The sequence below is a fragment of the Colossoma macropomum genome, unplaced genomic scaffold (genome assembly GCF_904425465.1).
Source record: "Colossoma macropomum unplaced genomic scaffold, Colossoma_macropomum, whole genome shotgun sequence".
NCBI classification, from domain to species: Eukaryota; Metazoa; Chordata; class Actinopteri; order Characiformes; family Serrasalmidae; genus Colossoma; species Colossoma macropomum.
Window position 1 is genome coordinate 21,297,239 of NW_023494801.1, and position 17,893 is coordinate 21,315,131.

Consider the following 17,893-nt stretch of genomic DNA (forward strand, 5'->3'; position numbering starts at 1 on the left):
ATAACACAGTGTCAGAAAAAAAATGAATAACTCACCATCATGCAGCCTGGTGCAGAAGTGTTAGACTGTGCTTGAGAATCATTGAGTTTTAAGGCCACTCCTTTCTAGACACTAATTATGTTGTGTTTTTACATTGTGAGTCTTTTGAGATGATTATTATCCATTTTATTAAAAAAAGTCAAATTATAATGCGCACTTAATGTTATCACAGTAATATAGTGTGTGTGTATGTGTGTGTACATATGCATGTGTGTTTTCCCACAGTGCATGTGCACACAACTTTTGGTGTCAGTTTATAGGTCTAATAACAATAAAATAATAAATATTAATCAGCTTCCGTTTATCATGCTTATCATTCATTGCACTCAGGGCATTGTACTATAAACCAAAGAGAGGTTTGAATGTATTGTAATTGATTAAAAGGCGTATATTCAGGCATGTGCTGAAGTTTGATCACTCATTTTTTAAATATTTTGGGATTTTTCTGTTTATTTGCTGGATTTAACAAATTCGAAAACATCAAAGGTGCCATAACTTTTGCACAAACTACCTTTTATGTTTTTCTCCAGAAGTTTTTCCTGTGCAGACGTCTCCTCTGTAGAGGATATACTTCTTCTTATTTTCACTTAGAAAATCAAGAAAACAGAGAACATGAGCAGGAGGTTCCACAAAAAGATTTAAACTTTTGAATTCAAGTGGGATTCAAGTCTCAGTTGTGCCATGTGACATCTTGTCTTGGCTAACTTGCCATGACTGTGTGGTCATTTGCTAGAGCCACTTAGCCCTCAGCTCTGAGTGTGTTAAAGTACTTGACAAAGCTATAAAACTCCCAGTGCAGTTGTACTATAAAGCAATGATCTATCATGTAGGAAACTACATTGATCCAATATGTAAACACTGGGTGAAAAAAACAGGAGTTGAATTCTCTGTTCTAGAGAAACTGACTGCATCAAGAAAGTTATTACATGAAATAGTAAATGGTCTGATGCTGGAGACATTGTTTCATGATACTTTTGAGGAAAAGTTTGGAATTTTTAAAAATCCATTCCTGGCAAAGAGGTGTTTTGCATTGTAAGGCAAAATAGTCCCCAGAGATTTTTTTTTTTCTCAGATTTACTGATATTTTACCATCATCACCATCATTACATATGAAAACTCCAAAGACATGTATAGTGTAGCTTCACAGGTCAGTTTGGATAGTAAATAAAAATAGACATTGTGACCCCTGGTTCCTATCATCACCACTGTAAATTTCATGTGTTTCTCTACAAGGCACTGATTCACAAACCACTCTGAATGACTGCATCTGAACAATTGAATTTGCAGAGACACAAAAAAAGGTGCAGAGGTGGAGTTCACCTTTAATGATATACAGCATGGAAAAGGTTCTACAATTAGAGAGTGCAGTATAATGCAGTTCTTCATTTTAACAACACACCACACATTATGAGCTGGTGATAATACAGGTTTACTAGCAGGATCATCTTCATAGTGTGAAGACGGTAATCAGAAGTAGCTCTCAAGTCTGGAACTAACACAACGCAATCCATTCTTACATTTTTTGTGTTTCATTTTAGTGAGTTTGTATATAATGTAAAAAAAAAAAAGAATTGTTTAAAATCACAGCAACGTACTGTAACAGTAATCACACTGTATTATAAATTACCATACTTCTGAATATAGTTGATGTTTGTTCTCAAATACAGTTGATGTATTTGTACAGTATTTCAGTATGTGCACCGACAGCTGGCTGAGGACCACAGGAGAACACCACAGATCTAGCTAGTTAGCAAGCTATCTTCCGGCAAATGCTTGAACATGCATTCATGCATACGTTTACGTAGTTAAGAAAATGAGAAATAAAGAAAAGCGAAAAGAATAAAAAATAAACAATTGCAATAATAATAATAATAATAATAATAATAATAATAATAATAATAATAATCAGATATTAAGGCATTGAAAATATGTTGCAAAGCTCTAGCTCTGAGGAAAGTATTGCTCAGTGCCTCATATTTGTTATTACTATCGTCTAACTGCTTGTGAGTATAAACCAATATGTATACATTTACATTGTTTACAGTTACAGTTACAGTTTATGGAATGAACTATTAGCCAACATTAATGCAGAATGCAGCGTTTCTCATTGGTCAGAAATACTTTCTTCAGAGCAGCAGACCAGTAGTGAATTTGTTGAACAATGTATGATGCCCATTCAAAGGGACTGACAAGTTAACAAGAACTGAGGACACAAGAGTTACAAAAGAAATATTATAACAATTTATAACTGGTGCATTGTACAATAGTATTTATTGCTAAACGTTTTTTGAGTTATTTAAGGAGTGCATATACATTTCAACGTCCTTTTTGAATAAGACTTGAGTAAGACTGAAGTCACAAGTTACTTTCCTTCTGAGAAAATCTGAACAGTCAGACCAGAAAACTTTGCAATAGAATTATTCAGAGCTGATGACGGCGCTCAGGCCACGCCCCTCGGCCGCCGGCGTCCTCGGTGTCCATGGAAACGCCTGAGCCCTTGTTTGGCTAGTGAAGAGAGGCTAGTGGAGAATGTCGCCCACCGCGGCCGAGGGAAGCGCTACCGTTAACAGCCCTGCTAGCGCAGACGGCGAGTGAAACACCGCGCACGATGGAGGCAGAGGTTCGAGAGCACCATGAATGACAAGTACCACAGGGCAGCCCGGGATGGCTACCTGGACCTGCTGAAAGAGGCGACGCGGAAGGACCTGAACGCCCCCGACGAAGATGGCATGACACCGACGCTATGGGCCGCTTACCACGGCAACCTGGACGCGCTGAGGCTCATCGTGGCGAGAGGGTGAGTCCGCCGGGCTCAGGTTTATTACACGCTTTACAACTCTGATCGTTTCAGAACCAATAAAATAGCTTATGGCCATTAAAACTGAGCATCATCTTTCAACGAGGTGACAGTTCTGAAAAGGCTGTTGTTTAGCTTAATGAGTGGTCCTCATGTTGGTGGGCTGCTTCATAGTGTCCCACTGCACCAACAAGAAGATCATCATGTAATACTGGGCAAGCTGTTAGGTCATGTGGGCCAGACGAATGAAAATTTCATCTTTTATTCAGTTTGCCTTTAAAAAGTGACTTTTGCAATTGAATTGGCCTATAAAGCATATTTCCTTTTCTCCATTTAGAAAGAAAACAGTAATAAGCACTAAGTGAAATTAAAATGTTTTGTTTTAAGTGACCCCTGTGGCCCAACACTTGTAACATTTGAATACACCTCATCAGGCTATTATAAAATCTGCAATTCATTGGACAGGACAATATATCACCTTGTAGCAATATATTACTTTTATTTTCTTCTGGCTGCTATGAAAAGATTATGTTCTTCCATTTTATAGGAGAAACATATAATTGTGCAGGTGCTATCCACTCCAGCTTGTAAACTATTTACTGTGGTTCCATTTTCTAAACTATTTATAGACTATAAATGTAAAATAGACAGGTTCTGCTTTGAGTAGAAGCAGTTCTACTCAAGTTCTGCTTTCAAGTAGGCTCAGATTATATATATATAATATACACTATATATAAAATTACACACACATATATATATATATATCTCAGAGCATCATTCTCAGAGCTCATTCTGTGGTTGCAGTGACACTACACTGAAATCATTTTGCTTTGCATCCATTTGCTTTATTAATTAAACAGTATCTGAAGAGTGGCCACATATTGGTGAAGGACCAGCGAAAGAGGACATACAAAAGCCTTTTTCACAATCTTTCTGGCTGACCTGTTTTCCTGGCCTGATCTGAGAGGCCCATTATGAAAGAGGTTAATTGGCAAAAGTTCTCAAACACTGGCCTGTGGGATGCCAGTGGGTTTGGCCAACTGAACGGCGCCGGCTATCGCGTGATCTCTCCCAGACAAAGCCAGGCTTGAGTGCCATGTGCACGGGCTGCTAAAGCATGGGGAGCAATTAAGGTAGGTGCCTTTAGTTCCCCGGCTCATTGTGCATACTTCCCTTTTGTCTGTCATGCCGCTGCATGACTTATACCAGAAGTCATGGCATGAGTTCCCACCACAACTCACAACATGAGACTTTACACAAGGCCATGAATAGAACACCTCGCTCTTCCCATCTTAATTTATTGAGACATAAACCTTGGTGCTGGAACACTGCTAATAACCTCTAAAGAGAGACATTTATAGTTACTGGTGGATCATATAGCAGTCAGCGCTTGTGAGATTGCAATATAGACTTACTGTCAGGTTAGTGGCTTTATAGCACAGTAGCAGCAATCTGTCATATTGTTCCAAGTTTGGTAACACTGACAGCGCAAGATAGGGTTGAGCGGGGCCTACGTTTAAATTAACATCTTAGATAAATATCGCTCCCACACACTGATAATTTGTAGGAACTGTCATTATTTAAGCAATGGCAGCCTACAAGGAACAGTTTTCACTTTTCACACACCTGTATCAATAGTAGTTGTGTGGACGTGCTCCATTTGGACTGTCGTATCTAGCTCAGGTCAGAACAAACAAGCCTTTTGCTCTTGTGAAGGGGATTTCAAAAGAACTCATGAAGTTCTCTACACTCAACTGAATACTGAAGGATGACTTGGCACACTGTGAATTTTGCTGCTGCACAGGGCAAAAGGTTTTTTTTTTGTATTGAAATCACAGTTTGAAGAAGCTTGATTTTCAAGAACTCAAGCAAGAACTGCAATGTCAATTAAAAGCCTACCTTACTGAAAACGTTCTCTCAGGAAGTGGGGAATTTAACTGAATAACATAGAGCTTAGATGATTAAGATTTCAACAAAGACATTCAGAGTGGTTGGGTGAAAAATGCTCCACTCTAGAGAAATGTACTGAGTCATAATTGTTCATTATGGTGGTGAGAAGAACCAGACTTCTGAAGAGTTTAATGCCTGTAGAAGCTACATCACAGGAGGTTATTACTTGAATGCTGTTTGATGTCTGAGACTTAGACTACGATAGTTACAATAGTTTTGAGAAAAGATTTTGGCCTAAAGAGGTACATGCAGGGCGTTGTAAGGCAAATAGTCCCCTGAAACAATTATTTTTATGTTTAGAAAATAATTGCTGGCAATCACAATATCGTTGGAAAAATCACAATTAGATATTTTCCCCAAATCGTTTAACCCTACTGCTACATTGCTGTATGCTATTGAAAACTGTAGGGCTTCCTTTTGCATACTTTGGCTTTTTCGCCGCTGAGACACTGTAAATTTTGCACATTGCAAATATTCGTATCCATCGTCTTACACATCTTAGAATAGCCCAAACACACTTTCTACTGTTTACTCATGTAAAAGGACAATAAACCTTTATTGTATGCACACTTACATAAGCAGATTTTCTCTCTTAGAACAAAAATTCTATTCTAATTTTGTCTAATCTGGTATACTCATTTGGAGCTCTCTGACATTTATGCTGTTGACTAGGAGTTGGAAATGAGGAAGTGGACCAAAAATCTGTAGGGAAAATAGGCCTTTTCCTTATATGGAGTGAGTGACCATGCCTTCAGAGAAGGAAATTCAGTTTAGCACTTATACCTATTTTATATTTATCTGATGACCTCCAATATGCTCAGAAAATGCGGTTCAGCAATAATATATCAAAGAGAAGGTTGAAATCAGGGTCAGACAGGTTAGCAGGGGATAATCCCAGTGCTGGCTAAGTCCAGCACTGAACACAGCTTCACTGCCATCTGTGAAAACCTCGCAGCTTTGCTCATCTATAATGCACCGCTGCAGGGCCTTGCCTGCAGTCTGTCAAATATTGATGAGCTCCACTGCTGCATGAGTGCCACGGAGCCGAGCGAGATCCAGGTCAGGAGTTGCATACATTAAACCCCTCTGAAAAGGAGTACTCATCTGGGGTCATTTTCTACATTCCTGTTTTCTCAGTAAATACAGTTCTATGGACTGGGAAGACACAATCCTTCCTTAGCACCCTTCCTCTATCTCAGTAACTATAGCATATATCTTACAGTACCGAGTCTTGAATGTAGTGAGGAGTTACCTTGAACATTTCTGTGCTGAACGTTTCTGATAAAGTTTTTTACCAACACTTAATGTAAGCAGAGTTGATGAAGATTAATGTTACTCTGCTTACACACATTTCTTTTTCCTACATCTACTTTAACTTGCACCTGTGCCACTTTTCTCCAGTGCTATCAGTTCCCTCATGGTTTTGTTCTTCGATCCCTGTGTGATCATTAAATAAAGAGTAAATTCATACCATGCATACAGTAAAATCTTTACCGCTTTGAGCACAAAAAGTAGAGGTCTATGTGAAATGGAAAGTGCAGTTTACAGTAATCTTTTAGGAGAAGCTTTGAGATGATTACCTGTGCTATCGGTAATCACAGGTGCAATAAAATACTGGGATAATGGGGCACACCTAAAACATATCTGATATTCAGTGCCAGAATTGCATAATCCCTCAAGGGTCATTTGGTTCACTCATTTGGAGCTGTCTGGAAATTATCTACAAGTTGGAAATGAGGAAGTGGACCAAATACCTACAGGGAAAAAAGGCTATTTCCTCATGTAGAGCTCCACATTTAGAGTTAGAGACCATGCCTTCAGAGAAGCACTTATATCTGTGGTTTTGTTATCAAACAGTGACATTCTAGAAGTTAAAAGAAAAGCTTCAGGCCAGAATTTCTTGCTTTTGTCAGTGGCTGCACTTTGGGTGCTGGAATTCAGGGTGACATCACGTCGATTGCAATCCTACCGGTCTTCCCTGAAAGGGGATACCCATAGCATTACCACGTAGGCAAGCCGATGGTCATATTACAGATGCTCTGGTTCGGCTTCATTGGAGATGACCCTTCGGTCACTAGCTTGTGAGCCATGTACCATAATAATTCATTCAGGCCTTTGCCATGAAGATATTGTCTTTTTAAGTTTTTAAAGCTTGTTCTCTGCTCTCTTCCGTACCTTCTTGTTTCTCTTAATATTGTGTCTGTTATGTGTCTCTTGAGCATTTTATGAAAGCAATATTCAGGCAAAGTGAAGCACTTTAGAGTGATAGTCTTGTAAATAATTTACTGTCTGCTATGGTCCTGTTTATGCCTGAGAAGTCAGTGCTGAAAACATGATCAAAGAATCATGTGCTTGCCTCAGCTGTTTCAGGTCGACTGTGAAGAATTATAAAAGCTTAGTGCTGCCTGATCGTGTTTCACCCAACACCTTGAAGTGTTGAGCACATAAGCGTGCCCTTGTATGAAACATGAATTGTTTTTTTATCATGCTATGTATCATATTCACACAGATGAAATTACATCATCCTTGCTTTCATAGGTCATCACACCTGATGCCTGAACACATGATGGTGAGTCTTTATGAAATATTGGATAGTGACGTCTTTGTGTCTCCTCTGATGCTGTTTTAGAGGGAACCCTGATAAGTGTGACATATGGGGCAACACACCACTCCATCTGGCTGCTGCCAATGGCCATCTCAACTGCCTGTCCTTCCTGGTGTCGTTTGGTGCCAACACCTGGTGCCTGGACAATGACTACCACACACCCCTGGACATGGCTGCCACCAAAAGCCACATGGATTGCGTGCGCTACCTGGACTCCATTGCCGCCAAGCAGACGGCCCTCAACCCCAAGCTGGTGGCCAAACTAAAGGACAGGGCCTTTCGCGATGCCGAACGCCGCATCAAAGATTGCGTCAAACTGCAGCGCAAGCATCATCGCCGCATGGAGCGCAAGTTCCAAAAGGAGGCCACCGAGGCCTCCGTCTCTGATGCCATGAGCTTCTCCAGCTACAGCAGCAGCACCCTTAGCCGAAAGCTGCACCACTTTAACACTGCCACCAGTGTGCCATACTCTCAGGTGTGCCTCCCTGATATCTTTCAGAATAACAGAAAGAGAACATTCCGAATCATTTGGAATTTTTCAGGACCTACAACTATGAGCTACCATAAATATTCTTGGTATGCCTGTATTTATAGTACATCTAGATGTTGTGTAATTCAATTCAATGTATTGAATTTAGTGCTTTTTGCAATAGGTGTAAATCACCTTTACAGAAATATGCGTCCACACCACTGATGAGAACGGAATAAACTCAGGACAGTTCTGGCAGGAAAAATCTTAAGAGCGTTAGAATAAAAACCTTGCGTCTGTCTGACATTGTAACTCTTGCAAGAAGGTTATTCCATAGTTGAGGGGCATCATTTTAGGTAGTGGTAAAGTCTGCACCTTGTGATTGCAAGAGTGGCATATCATAATAGGTGATGAAGATATGAATCTGGTGTTGTGGTCTCTACTGTTTCAGGCTACCCTCCATGCCACGGCCAGGGGCAAAACCAAGATCCAGAAGAAGCTGGAGAAGAAGAAGCAGGGCGACGGGACCTTCAAGATCTACGAAGATGGCAGGAAGAGCGTCCGCTCTCTTTCTGGCCTGCAACTTGGTAATGATGTCATGTTCTTGAAGCAGGGCACCTATGTGAACCCCAAAGACCGTGGCCGGCGTAACATCCGCGACATGTTCCCGCGGGATGAAGATGCCATCTCGCGTGCCATCAGTGAGCCAGACTTGCACGGGCCTGATGTGGATTACTCTGAGATCAGCACTGACTCAGGCCATGACTCACTCTTCAACCGCCCAGGTCTGGGCACCATGGTCTTCCGACGCAACTACGTGAGTAGCGGCCTTTTTGGCATTGGAGCCCGGGATGAGGGCAGTTTAGCTGGAAGTGGACGAGCTCCCAACGTGCGTTTGCGCAGCCGGCTCCAGCGCTCCCCCAGTCTGGACGAGGACAGTATTGGCAGTGCCCGGAGCCTTCAAGAGAGGAACATTGAGGAGCTTCCCTGGGATGAGGTGGAACTTGGGCTGGATGATGATGATGAGCCAGAGAGTAGCCCACTGGAGGTGTTCCTGGCTGCTCAGAGCATGCATGAGTTCATCCCCATATTTAAGAGGGAGAAGATTGACTTGGAAGCGCTGTTGCTGTGCTCTGATGATGACCTTAAGGGCATCCATATTCCCCTGGGACCCCGCAAGAAGATTATTGATGCCTGCAAGAGACGCCTGGAGACCATCGAGGACCCCGACAGCATCGAGGACACCGAGTTGTAAGTTGCAAACCACATTATTTCCAGTCGGAACACATGTGAAGAGGTGTCAGGTTTCTAAGAATGATGTGTTAGGTGAAGTTTACAATGGTATATTCTTATCCTTAAGCAACGATTTGGGCAAAAATCAAATTTAAACCATTTTTACTTCACCCCATTTATGTCAAATCAGCCAAAACGTGAACATCTTCATTGGTTTTGCTCAGGGCCTACAAGGCTAATATATCTAACAAGCCACCTGTTAACATTGGTAAATGTCATACCTGAATCATCACACACACAAACCACAGTGAGGTTATGCCATGCTGCAGTTGTTCCCAGTCCTGGTCCAAGTCACTGCTCTGCACCACATAAACAATATTTGATATACCAACCTCAGTTCCAAAAACGTTGGGACAGTATGTGAAATATTAATAAAAGACAGAAAAAAGTGATTAGTAAATTCTGCTTGGTGTGTATTCAATTGAAAACAAAAAACACAATATTTAGTATTTGATGGCTGCATATGTTGCTTCAAAATGTGTTTATATCTTTTAGCATTAATTGTTTCTGGCATAAGGACTAGGCCTTTCCTGAATGCTCCTTATAGCTTGTAGTGTAGCTAAAAATACAGGGAGATTCACTCAAAAGAGGCCCTGAATATTCTGTTGTAACTCCCTTTAGGATGAAGCAATCTGAACCAAAAGAATACGCTACATACCGTGACGTATGTGTAAAAGATTGCCTTACATGTGATGTTGGAAGTGATCTCCGTTTTCTGCCGGACACATGAAGGGGTACGGGGCTATGTACCCGGAAGTTGCAAACGGAGATTAAATGTTGTGACGGCTGTCCGGCGCCTACCTCATCACTCCAACGCAGGAGCATCCGGCTTGTTCGAAGCTCCATATACTGAGGATCACATTGCACGTTGTTTCTTTCAGATTGCTTCGTCCTAGCGAGAGTTATTACAGAATATTCAGGGCCTCTTTCGAGTGAATCTCCCTGTATAATCGAGCTATCAAATCAAGAAATCAATCGGTCAATTTCAGAATTAGTGAGAACAATGAAGTTGATAAGGTAAAACATTAAATAACTTGTGTTACTGTTTTCGTTTAAATACTAGTCAAATATACTTACCATGCTTTAGTCAATGCGGTTTGAAGCAAGTATGTGATATTTAGGAATGCAGTTTGCAGAATGCTAAAAGGTATCTATAAGCTTCCTTTATTTGTTAGCTACACTAGCCTCATCGTGCCAGTGCAAAACTTCAGAAAACATGCCTTGGCAGATTGACTATATGTGGGGTAAAAGAAGATTTGATTTTTGGCCTATCCATAATTTTAAGGATATCATTATACAGTTATACATGAAAAATTGAATGAAAAATACATGAAGAACTGTAACTACTGTTTACTGCACAATATCCGAGTGGCTCTATATCATCTGAATGTTATTTCTTTTTACAGATAGCAAATAGGACTTTGCTACATAACTTGTGCTTTTGGACATCACAGCTCATGTGAAGCAAGACAGACAGATACTTGCACTCAGCGGAGAAATTCACTGAATGGACCTGTGTGAAATTGCCACGTTTCTGTGGATTTTAAACAATACAACAGTGTCCCTTTGTCATAGGAATAACTTTGAATTTGACAGACAATATTACCTCCATGACTGGCACATACAGTGAAGTATGTAGTGACAGCAATCAAGCTGAAGTTCCACAGTTGCCATACATATCTATGGGCAAATCTTGCTGAGAGCCTAGCCTGACTAGGTCAGATCCTATCAGCATCTCTCTCAGCCCAATGTGTCTGCCCCTGTGGGGCATGAGTCTTAGTGCCTGTGTTTTCAGTGCCCGCACGTGTCTATTGAAAATGTCATTTCAGACATGGTTTAAATATAATGTTAGATATTTTTGATTATGATGTAGCCTCTTAGCAACTCTCAATTTCAGCATACAAAGACTGTGTAGAACAAGTGGCATGTTTGGTTAGATTTTAAAAGCATTTTATAAAACTTTTTACCACCGTGAAACTTTTATATGCTGCCTAAGTGATGTCTGTCCTAGATTGACTAGTGGTCGCTAATAGACATATAGATGTGGGAACTTGATCCTGACCGATATGAAAATTTTGTGATCAATAGCAATTTTAAGGAGATTCTGAAAAATTCTGAAACTGATAACATTGGACAATATAATTCATATGGTTTTTGGCCTTAAATACATGAAACACATGAAACCACTAAATCTGTTAATTATAACATAAAACAAGCCACAAATGATCAGTTCTTCATCTGTGGGATTTTTGTTTTGACGTTATTTGAAAGTGCCTGTTGTCCTTTTCATTGTGTGTAAATTTCATGGTGAATGAACCAAAAGAAATGACCCAAAATTACTGGTAAAAAGTCTGGTCCCATTGACTTACAATAAAAGTAAAGTATGTTTTTTCCTTCTCCTGTAAAGTTACCATTTTGGAGATACGAGGTTTTTCTAATAGAGATATATTTATATATATATATATATATATATATATATATATATATATATATATATATATATATATATATATATATATATATATATGCACACACACAATGGTCAGGCCCTAATAGGAACCCTGCTTTTGCAGGCTAGTGAATGTCTAGAGATGCATTGCAAGTTTTGACATCCATCAGTTGTTTACATGTGTCAAGCCATACTTCAGCCTGAGAGTGGGGACAAAATGGGATTTTTTTCTTGCTCTTTGCTGACTTACTTTGGTTTGCACTCATGCCATATTATTACAGACACATTCCTATTCTACATGCTATACGTTCCACAGTAATGTATTTGGTGTCCAGCACAGCCTCATTTTTCAAGTCATTCCCCCAGCAATCAGGACTTGCTACCTGTATACTTCTTTTATTCATGTGTTTTTTATATTGTTTTGTAAAATAGTAATATAAAATGATAACCACCATTGAAAACCCATGGAACTTTATGTCGTCTTTATGAGCAATGACTTAAGACAATAAACTGATAACACAACTGTGTTTCTGTGTCTTGTTGAAGTCTTTTTTACAGGTTGTTTTTTACCAAACAACTTGGGGTTTTATATGCAATAAAAGAGGAGAAAATGTAGGTAGTATAGAAAGAAAAGTTTACAAATACAGTATAAAGCTATAAAAAAAGGATGACAGTTATGCCAAACGAAAGGCTCCGTACATATATATATATATATATATATATATATATATATATATATATATGACATGACCATAACTCTATATAGATAACATATACATTTATAATTTTAATGTATTATATAATATACTTCATAAATTTATACAGGCTCACTAAACTGATTAGTATCAGTTTTGGATTTGCTCCACATTATATAACTCAGCCTTCATTGTGTATTCCTTGGGTGTATAGAATTTTGAGACTACATCTTACCAGATATTATTCGTCTGCTAAATTTTAAATATGGTTTTATATTTTTTTCCATTAATTTTCATCAGCTAAAGCTCCAGACTTCACGACTGAGAACAACCTTTGCTATTCTTTTGAGTATCTGTCTGTTTTACAAAATTTATAACTGGTGGCATTTTTAAAGTTGCATTATAACAGTATGAAATATTCCAATAGCAGAATCATCTTTATTGATTATAATATAGATATACATATAGATAATTCCAGTCTTTTGACTGATATTGTTCTTATAGCATAACTTGTCAGGAAGGATACAGCCTTCTTGACAAATTTTAGAGGAACAATAAAATCTTAGTTTTCCATAGCAGGAAAAAGCAGGAAAATATCATGTTCTGGATGCTATTGTCTGTGCTTTTTATGACATAATTACACTGTCTTAAAATGCATAAAAATATAGTATTCAAAATATGGTAATATCACATTTCCTACTTAATGTCCAACATTGCCTTTCAATGCCTTTTAAGCTTTCTATTACATAGCAAATGCCTACATAATAAAAAGCATGGACAGTAGCATTCAAAACATGGCATTGTCACGCTATTTCCTGCTATAGAAGAATAATAATTGTCAAAAGCCTGTCTTTATCAAGACTCGGAGAAGTCATGACCTCAATGTGCTGCACAAATATATACAAAACAAGGAAATGAATAGCACCACATGGAAAAAAGGTTATCGTAGTTACCGTGCTGCCCTAAAATTTTGAGATTATTAAACTTCAACTAGTAAGTCAGCAGAATGTATGACAAGGATTCTTGCTCTGTTAACTTACTATTAGAAGTTCAATTAGCTCAAAATTTTAAAGCAGCACGGAAACCTGAAACTATTTTTTTAACAGTGCATGAACAAAACTGAGCAGAAAATTGATTTAACCGCTAAGAAATTTAACACTGAAAATCACATTACAAGACATTAACATTACAAGACAAATGGTCTTGTAATGTTATCTTCATCAAGAATATATCAAATGACCTTTGTAAAAATTCATTTGACACCTATGCCAGGGCAAATGACTGACATTATACAACCGAAGGGTTAAACACTGAGAAGCTATGACGTCAACTAAAGTCATCAAGTACCAATACCTCGTAAAATTGTTGTAAAAGGAGCTCACATCAAATTAACTTTTATGATTGCCCATGACAAGTGCCACTTGAAGCAATACGTTGTTAAGTCATTTGGTTATCTTTTTCAGACAGTAGAGATGGAGATATGTTGGGCAACATTAAGGTCGTAGGTGTTTTATGGCCCTATTTTCCTTAAACTTTATAGTTCTGTAATACAAAGGAGTCCAAGTATACTGAAAGAGACAAATAACCTATGTCTCTTTGAGTATACTTGGAATTTTTGGTCTGTCTTCATTCTTTTTATTGTTCTAGTTCATGCAAGACCAGATCGGGTAACCCCCCACACACTCTTGTATGGTGGATAATTCATTATTTCTGTGAAAAGTGGAGTTGTTACTGATGATTTCAAACCATCCAATCAGTTTGAGTTTACTCAGATATTCTCAAAATCTCCAAGAAATTCTTTACATTTTTACTAAATGCTATAAAGGTACAGTCTGGGATGTGGGGTCGCTTCACTAGCCATTAACCTTTGTCCCAAAAGCCTATTCCTTCACAGTAATTGGATTAAGGTAAACATGCTAAGAGGAGGAAGGGTGGGGCAGCCAAATGGGACTGATAGACATTTATGAAGGACACCTAACTTTATTATCAGACTTGCTGTAATCTTAGCCTAAAAAGATGGAATATGAGTTCAAAGGTCAAGTCATGGTGTCAAGGCTGAGGTCATGCAGTCTGAATTGGCTGAATCCATGTTTGTTGGCACATGTAGCAAAGCCCTTATCAACTCCTCCCAGTCACATCTTTCAGCTAGCAACAAAACAAGTAAATAGTATTATCTTTTTTATCTGCAGACATCATCTATCAGCTCCTGAATCCTCTATCTGAAGATGAAGAAAAGGAAAACAGATGATAGGAGAGGGCTATGGGCACTAAACTGACTTTTATCCTAATGCTGAATCTGTAAACAGCAACAAAAAGATGGCACGAATTCTAGTGACCTCTTATTTATTTATCAGTTGAACTCTTAAACTCTATCACAGATTCCACTGACAAAGTGTCAGTGTTTTTATCATTATCATAGGGCATCTGTTTCTGTTAGAAACATTAACCTTCACAGCGTAGAATTCGCAAATGTGTAAGACTGGCTTTATATGATAGAAATGAGTTACAAGTTCAAGCAACTTTCTAAAGGTCTCAGGTGAATCTCAAGGTCTCAACTTTGCACAATTACTTTTTGTGACATTTTCTTCAGAGTTGGGTGGGACTAGCTTTGGCGCAGGTAATGTCAAATCTGCCAAAGTACCAGTCAAAGTAAAGATAGTATTTGCAAAACCCTGGGGAAGCGTTCCGTGGCCATATTGTCGTCAGCCTAACGCGTATGAGCAGTCAATGCGGGCTAAGGCTTCCAAATCATGATATGAAAATAAAGTCAGTTTGACTGGAGGTGCTGATCTGTACCAAATCAATAAGTTATCTTGGAGTCCTGATTGCATTATTGCCCATGATAACACGGGCCGCGAGGCCATTAGAAGCTGAGGAGGGGTGACCCTGCAAAGCAGCTCTTGGGAGGTGACCGAGCTCCCAGGTTAAAAAGATACTTCTGCTGCTGCTGTTGTTGTTGTTGATTTTATTAGTGTAGTTGTGTGGTTGGAGTAATTGTAACCAAGGAGGGTGGGTGTTAATTGTCTGGAAGTGTCCACCCTCTATGGATGTTGTGTCCCCTGGCCCTTGTTCTGTGTTGGGTTAGCGCTGGGCTGGTCATTTCTTGCTGCCTATTGAAATGCTTCTTCAATATAAAAGAGCATTCACCGATATGTGCTATGTTCTTTTACGCAGACACCACAGTGGTGTCAGAAGTGAGATAGCATTGAGAAGTAGAATGGCACATCAGTGAACTCAAAAGGCAGACCACGAAGTTAGAGCCCTGGCGAAAGGCACCGTTGTATACACACTACATCAAACTCTAATTTTAAAAAAGCAAGGAAATTTTTTGGTGATTTTGGTGATAAGCACTTTTTAACCCTAGTCATAAGCATAGTCACAGTATTTTGAATGTAGTCCAGGACTAGGCTTAACTCCAGGAAAATGAACATAAAAGGGTACCTTCTAGATCTAGATCTAGTGTAGTTTATAAGGTTTTAAACAGAGAGGGATTAATATGAAGTACTTCAACTCTTAATTTCTAGTTGTCCACAATTAAATTTATAAAGCATAGACTAGAGCTGTCATGATAATGAAATTAGCTGACAATTAATTGTCATATAAATAATTGCAATTGATGATTTAATTTTCTTTTCTTCTTCACTGAATGCAATTATTAAAGTACAAGCATAAAGTGGCCAAATTGGCTGATCAGCCATCGTGTCTAATGGCATGTTTATAGCATGGTTACTTAGTAGCTAACACTGATTGTATTGTGAAAATGATACATTACACTGTTGTCAACAGTTACATATAATTTTGTGTTGAGTTAAGCAAAGCTTTTTTTTTCTTAAGAGTAAAAATATCACTTTGCTAGCATGCAAGCTAAAAACATTAGCTACATAGCAAATAAGGTGCCAAGTTAGAAGATAGAACATCTAACTCCCATCATGTGTCTTGATAAATGCATTCACTGCTTTCTTTTATTTACATTTATTTTCCTCAACCCAACACACTCAACATTTACATTCTGTTTTTTGCAGCATTATAAGATTGTAAAATCGAAGGACTGTGGAAAATTGTAGTCAGCTTGAATAATTGCAATCATCTCAAATAATTGTGATCATTTTCAGTGTTTTGAAAACACTCCTTGCAGCTTTTGTCATTCATAGTATGTCAGCATTGAACGTATTGTTCATGAACATGAATACGTAAGAACTTTTTGGTCTGAGGCTGAAAATTGGATTTCTACCTTTTATTCCAACCTACCTGATTTTCAATACGAAGACATTTTTTGTATCATTCTATCAATTTTTCTATACATTCTACTTCTTTATATCCACAAATGTGAATGGAGTGATTAATTGACCAGTCCTTGTATTTGCCCTTATGCTGAATCTCAGTATTATATGTGTTATTCCTTTAACAAATTTGCACTTAAATTTGGTGAATGTGTATAATGAGACAATTAGCTAATATTTTTGTACACCCTCCTATTAGCCTGGTATGCGTGTTATTTCTTTTAGGTGATTGCTTCAACGCATACACACCAGAAGACAGATTATGGTAATTTAAGTGCATCCCTAGTGACACCTAGTGGAGGGAAACGAGAACAATTGAAGAAATAACTCTGTCAAAGAACACAACAGTTGCATTTTGACTTTTTGATGTCACAACCATGAAAAATGTACATACGACCGCCCATTCAGCCAACAGCAGTCTAGCCTGTTCATTCATGATGAAGGGCCTTTTGCTTCAGACAGTCTGTAGTAGAATTACTGAAGGGAAACAGTTAAATAGTGAGCATTATGTGTCACTGCAGCCTTCCAAATGGTCCTGATGTTTCTGAGGATATCATTGCGAACTTATCAGTTTGTTCTGTGCATTTTAGCCCGGACTGCTTTTTGGAATGAGACACAATATAAAAGAGGTCACCCAATCAAAACAGAGCTTATTTACATATATCTGTTTTAAAGACACAGTAGCGGAAACAGCCAAAAAATGAAATAAGAGGTCAGAAATAAAAAAAAAATACAGAAGTTGTTAGTGGAATGCATGTCTTATCATTATTGAACATCTTTGATTGAGTTAATAACGCTGTTGGTGGTTAAAGTTCACATTTAGCCTTATTTTGGGATTGCCAGCTTTCAGGGATGTCTTGGCATGTGGGGAGCCTTATTTCAGGGATGTGTTAGTATGTGTTGCAAACTCAAGAAATTTGTCTTGGTGAGTGCACACGTGTATGACATGTAACATATTGAACAGAGCACACAATCATACAGACTGTTAATAAGTATTTAACTAGGAGAAAAATACTATGAAATACAAGAAATAAAATAAAGAATAAAAAAGAGCCATGAGAAAGGAGCTAAAGAGGTTACCTATTACATTCCATGTTCAGTACAAGGCTCTTCTTATTACATATAAACCTCTGCATGGCCTGGCTCCTCATTACGTGGTTGAGCCTTTATGTCCCATCCTGTACCTTGGTCATGATTTAAAATATCCACAGATGTTAAATTCTTGATTTACCATGGATGATTAACCTGGTATAACTAATATGGCTGTGAGGTATGAGTCAGCATTGCAGCCCTGCAGGAGAGAATGGAATCTTCAG

At 38.6% G+C, this 17,893-nt stretch overlaps 1 protein-coding gene across 1 annotated transcript; it reads left to right on the forward strand.

The window, feature by feature from the left end:
- Positions 1-2,584: 2,584 nt before the first annotated feature.
- Positions 2,585-9,225, forward strand: ush1ga (Usher syndrome 1Ga (autosomal recessive)). The gene is made up of 3 exons (XM_036589849.1): positions 2,585-2,836; positions 7,416-7,866; positions 8,312-9,225. The coding sequence occupies exons 1-3, from the start codon at positions 2,673-2,675 to the stop codon at positions 9,113-9,115; spliced, it is 1,419 nt and encodes a 472-aa protein (XP_036445742.1). The 5' UTR covers positions 2,585-2,672; the 3' UTR covers positions 9,116-9,225.
- Positions 9,226-17,893: the final 8,668 nt, after the last annotated feature.

Coding starts and splice junctions, on each gene's coding strand:
- ush1ga (XM_036589849.1), top strand. CDS start 2,673: ATGAATGACAAGTACCACAGGGCAGCCCGGGATGGCTACCTGGACCTG. Junction 2,837..7,415: donor AGGCTCATCGTGGCGAGAGG/GTGAGTCCGCCG, acceptor ATGCTGTTTTAG/AGGGAACCCTGATAAGTGTG. Junction 7,867..8,311: donor CCAGTGTGCCATACTCTCAG/GTGTGCCTCCCT, acceptor CTACTGTTTCAG/GCTACCCTCCATGCCACGGC.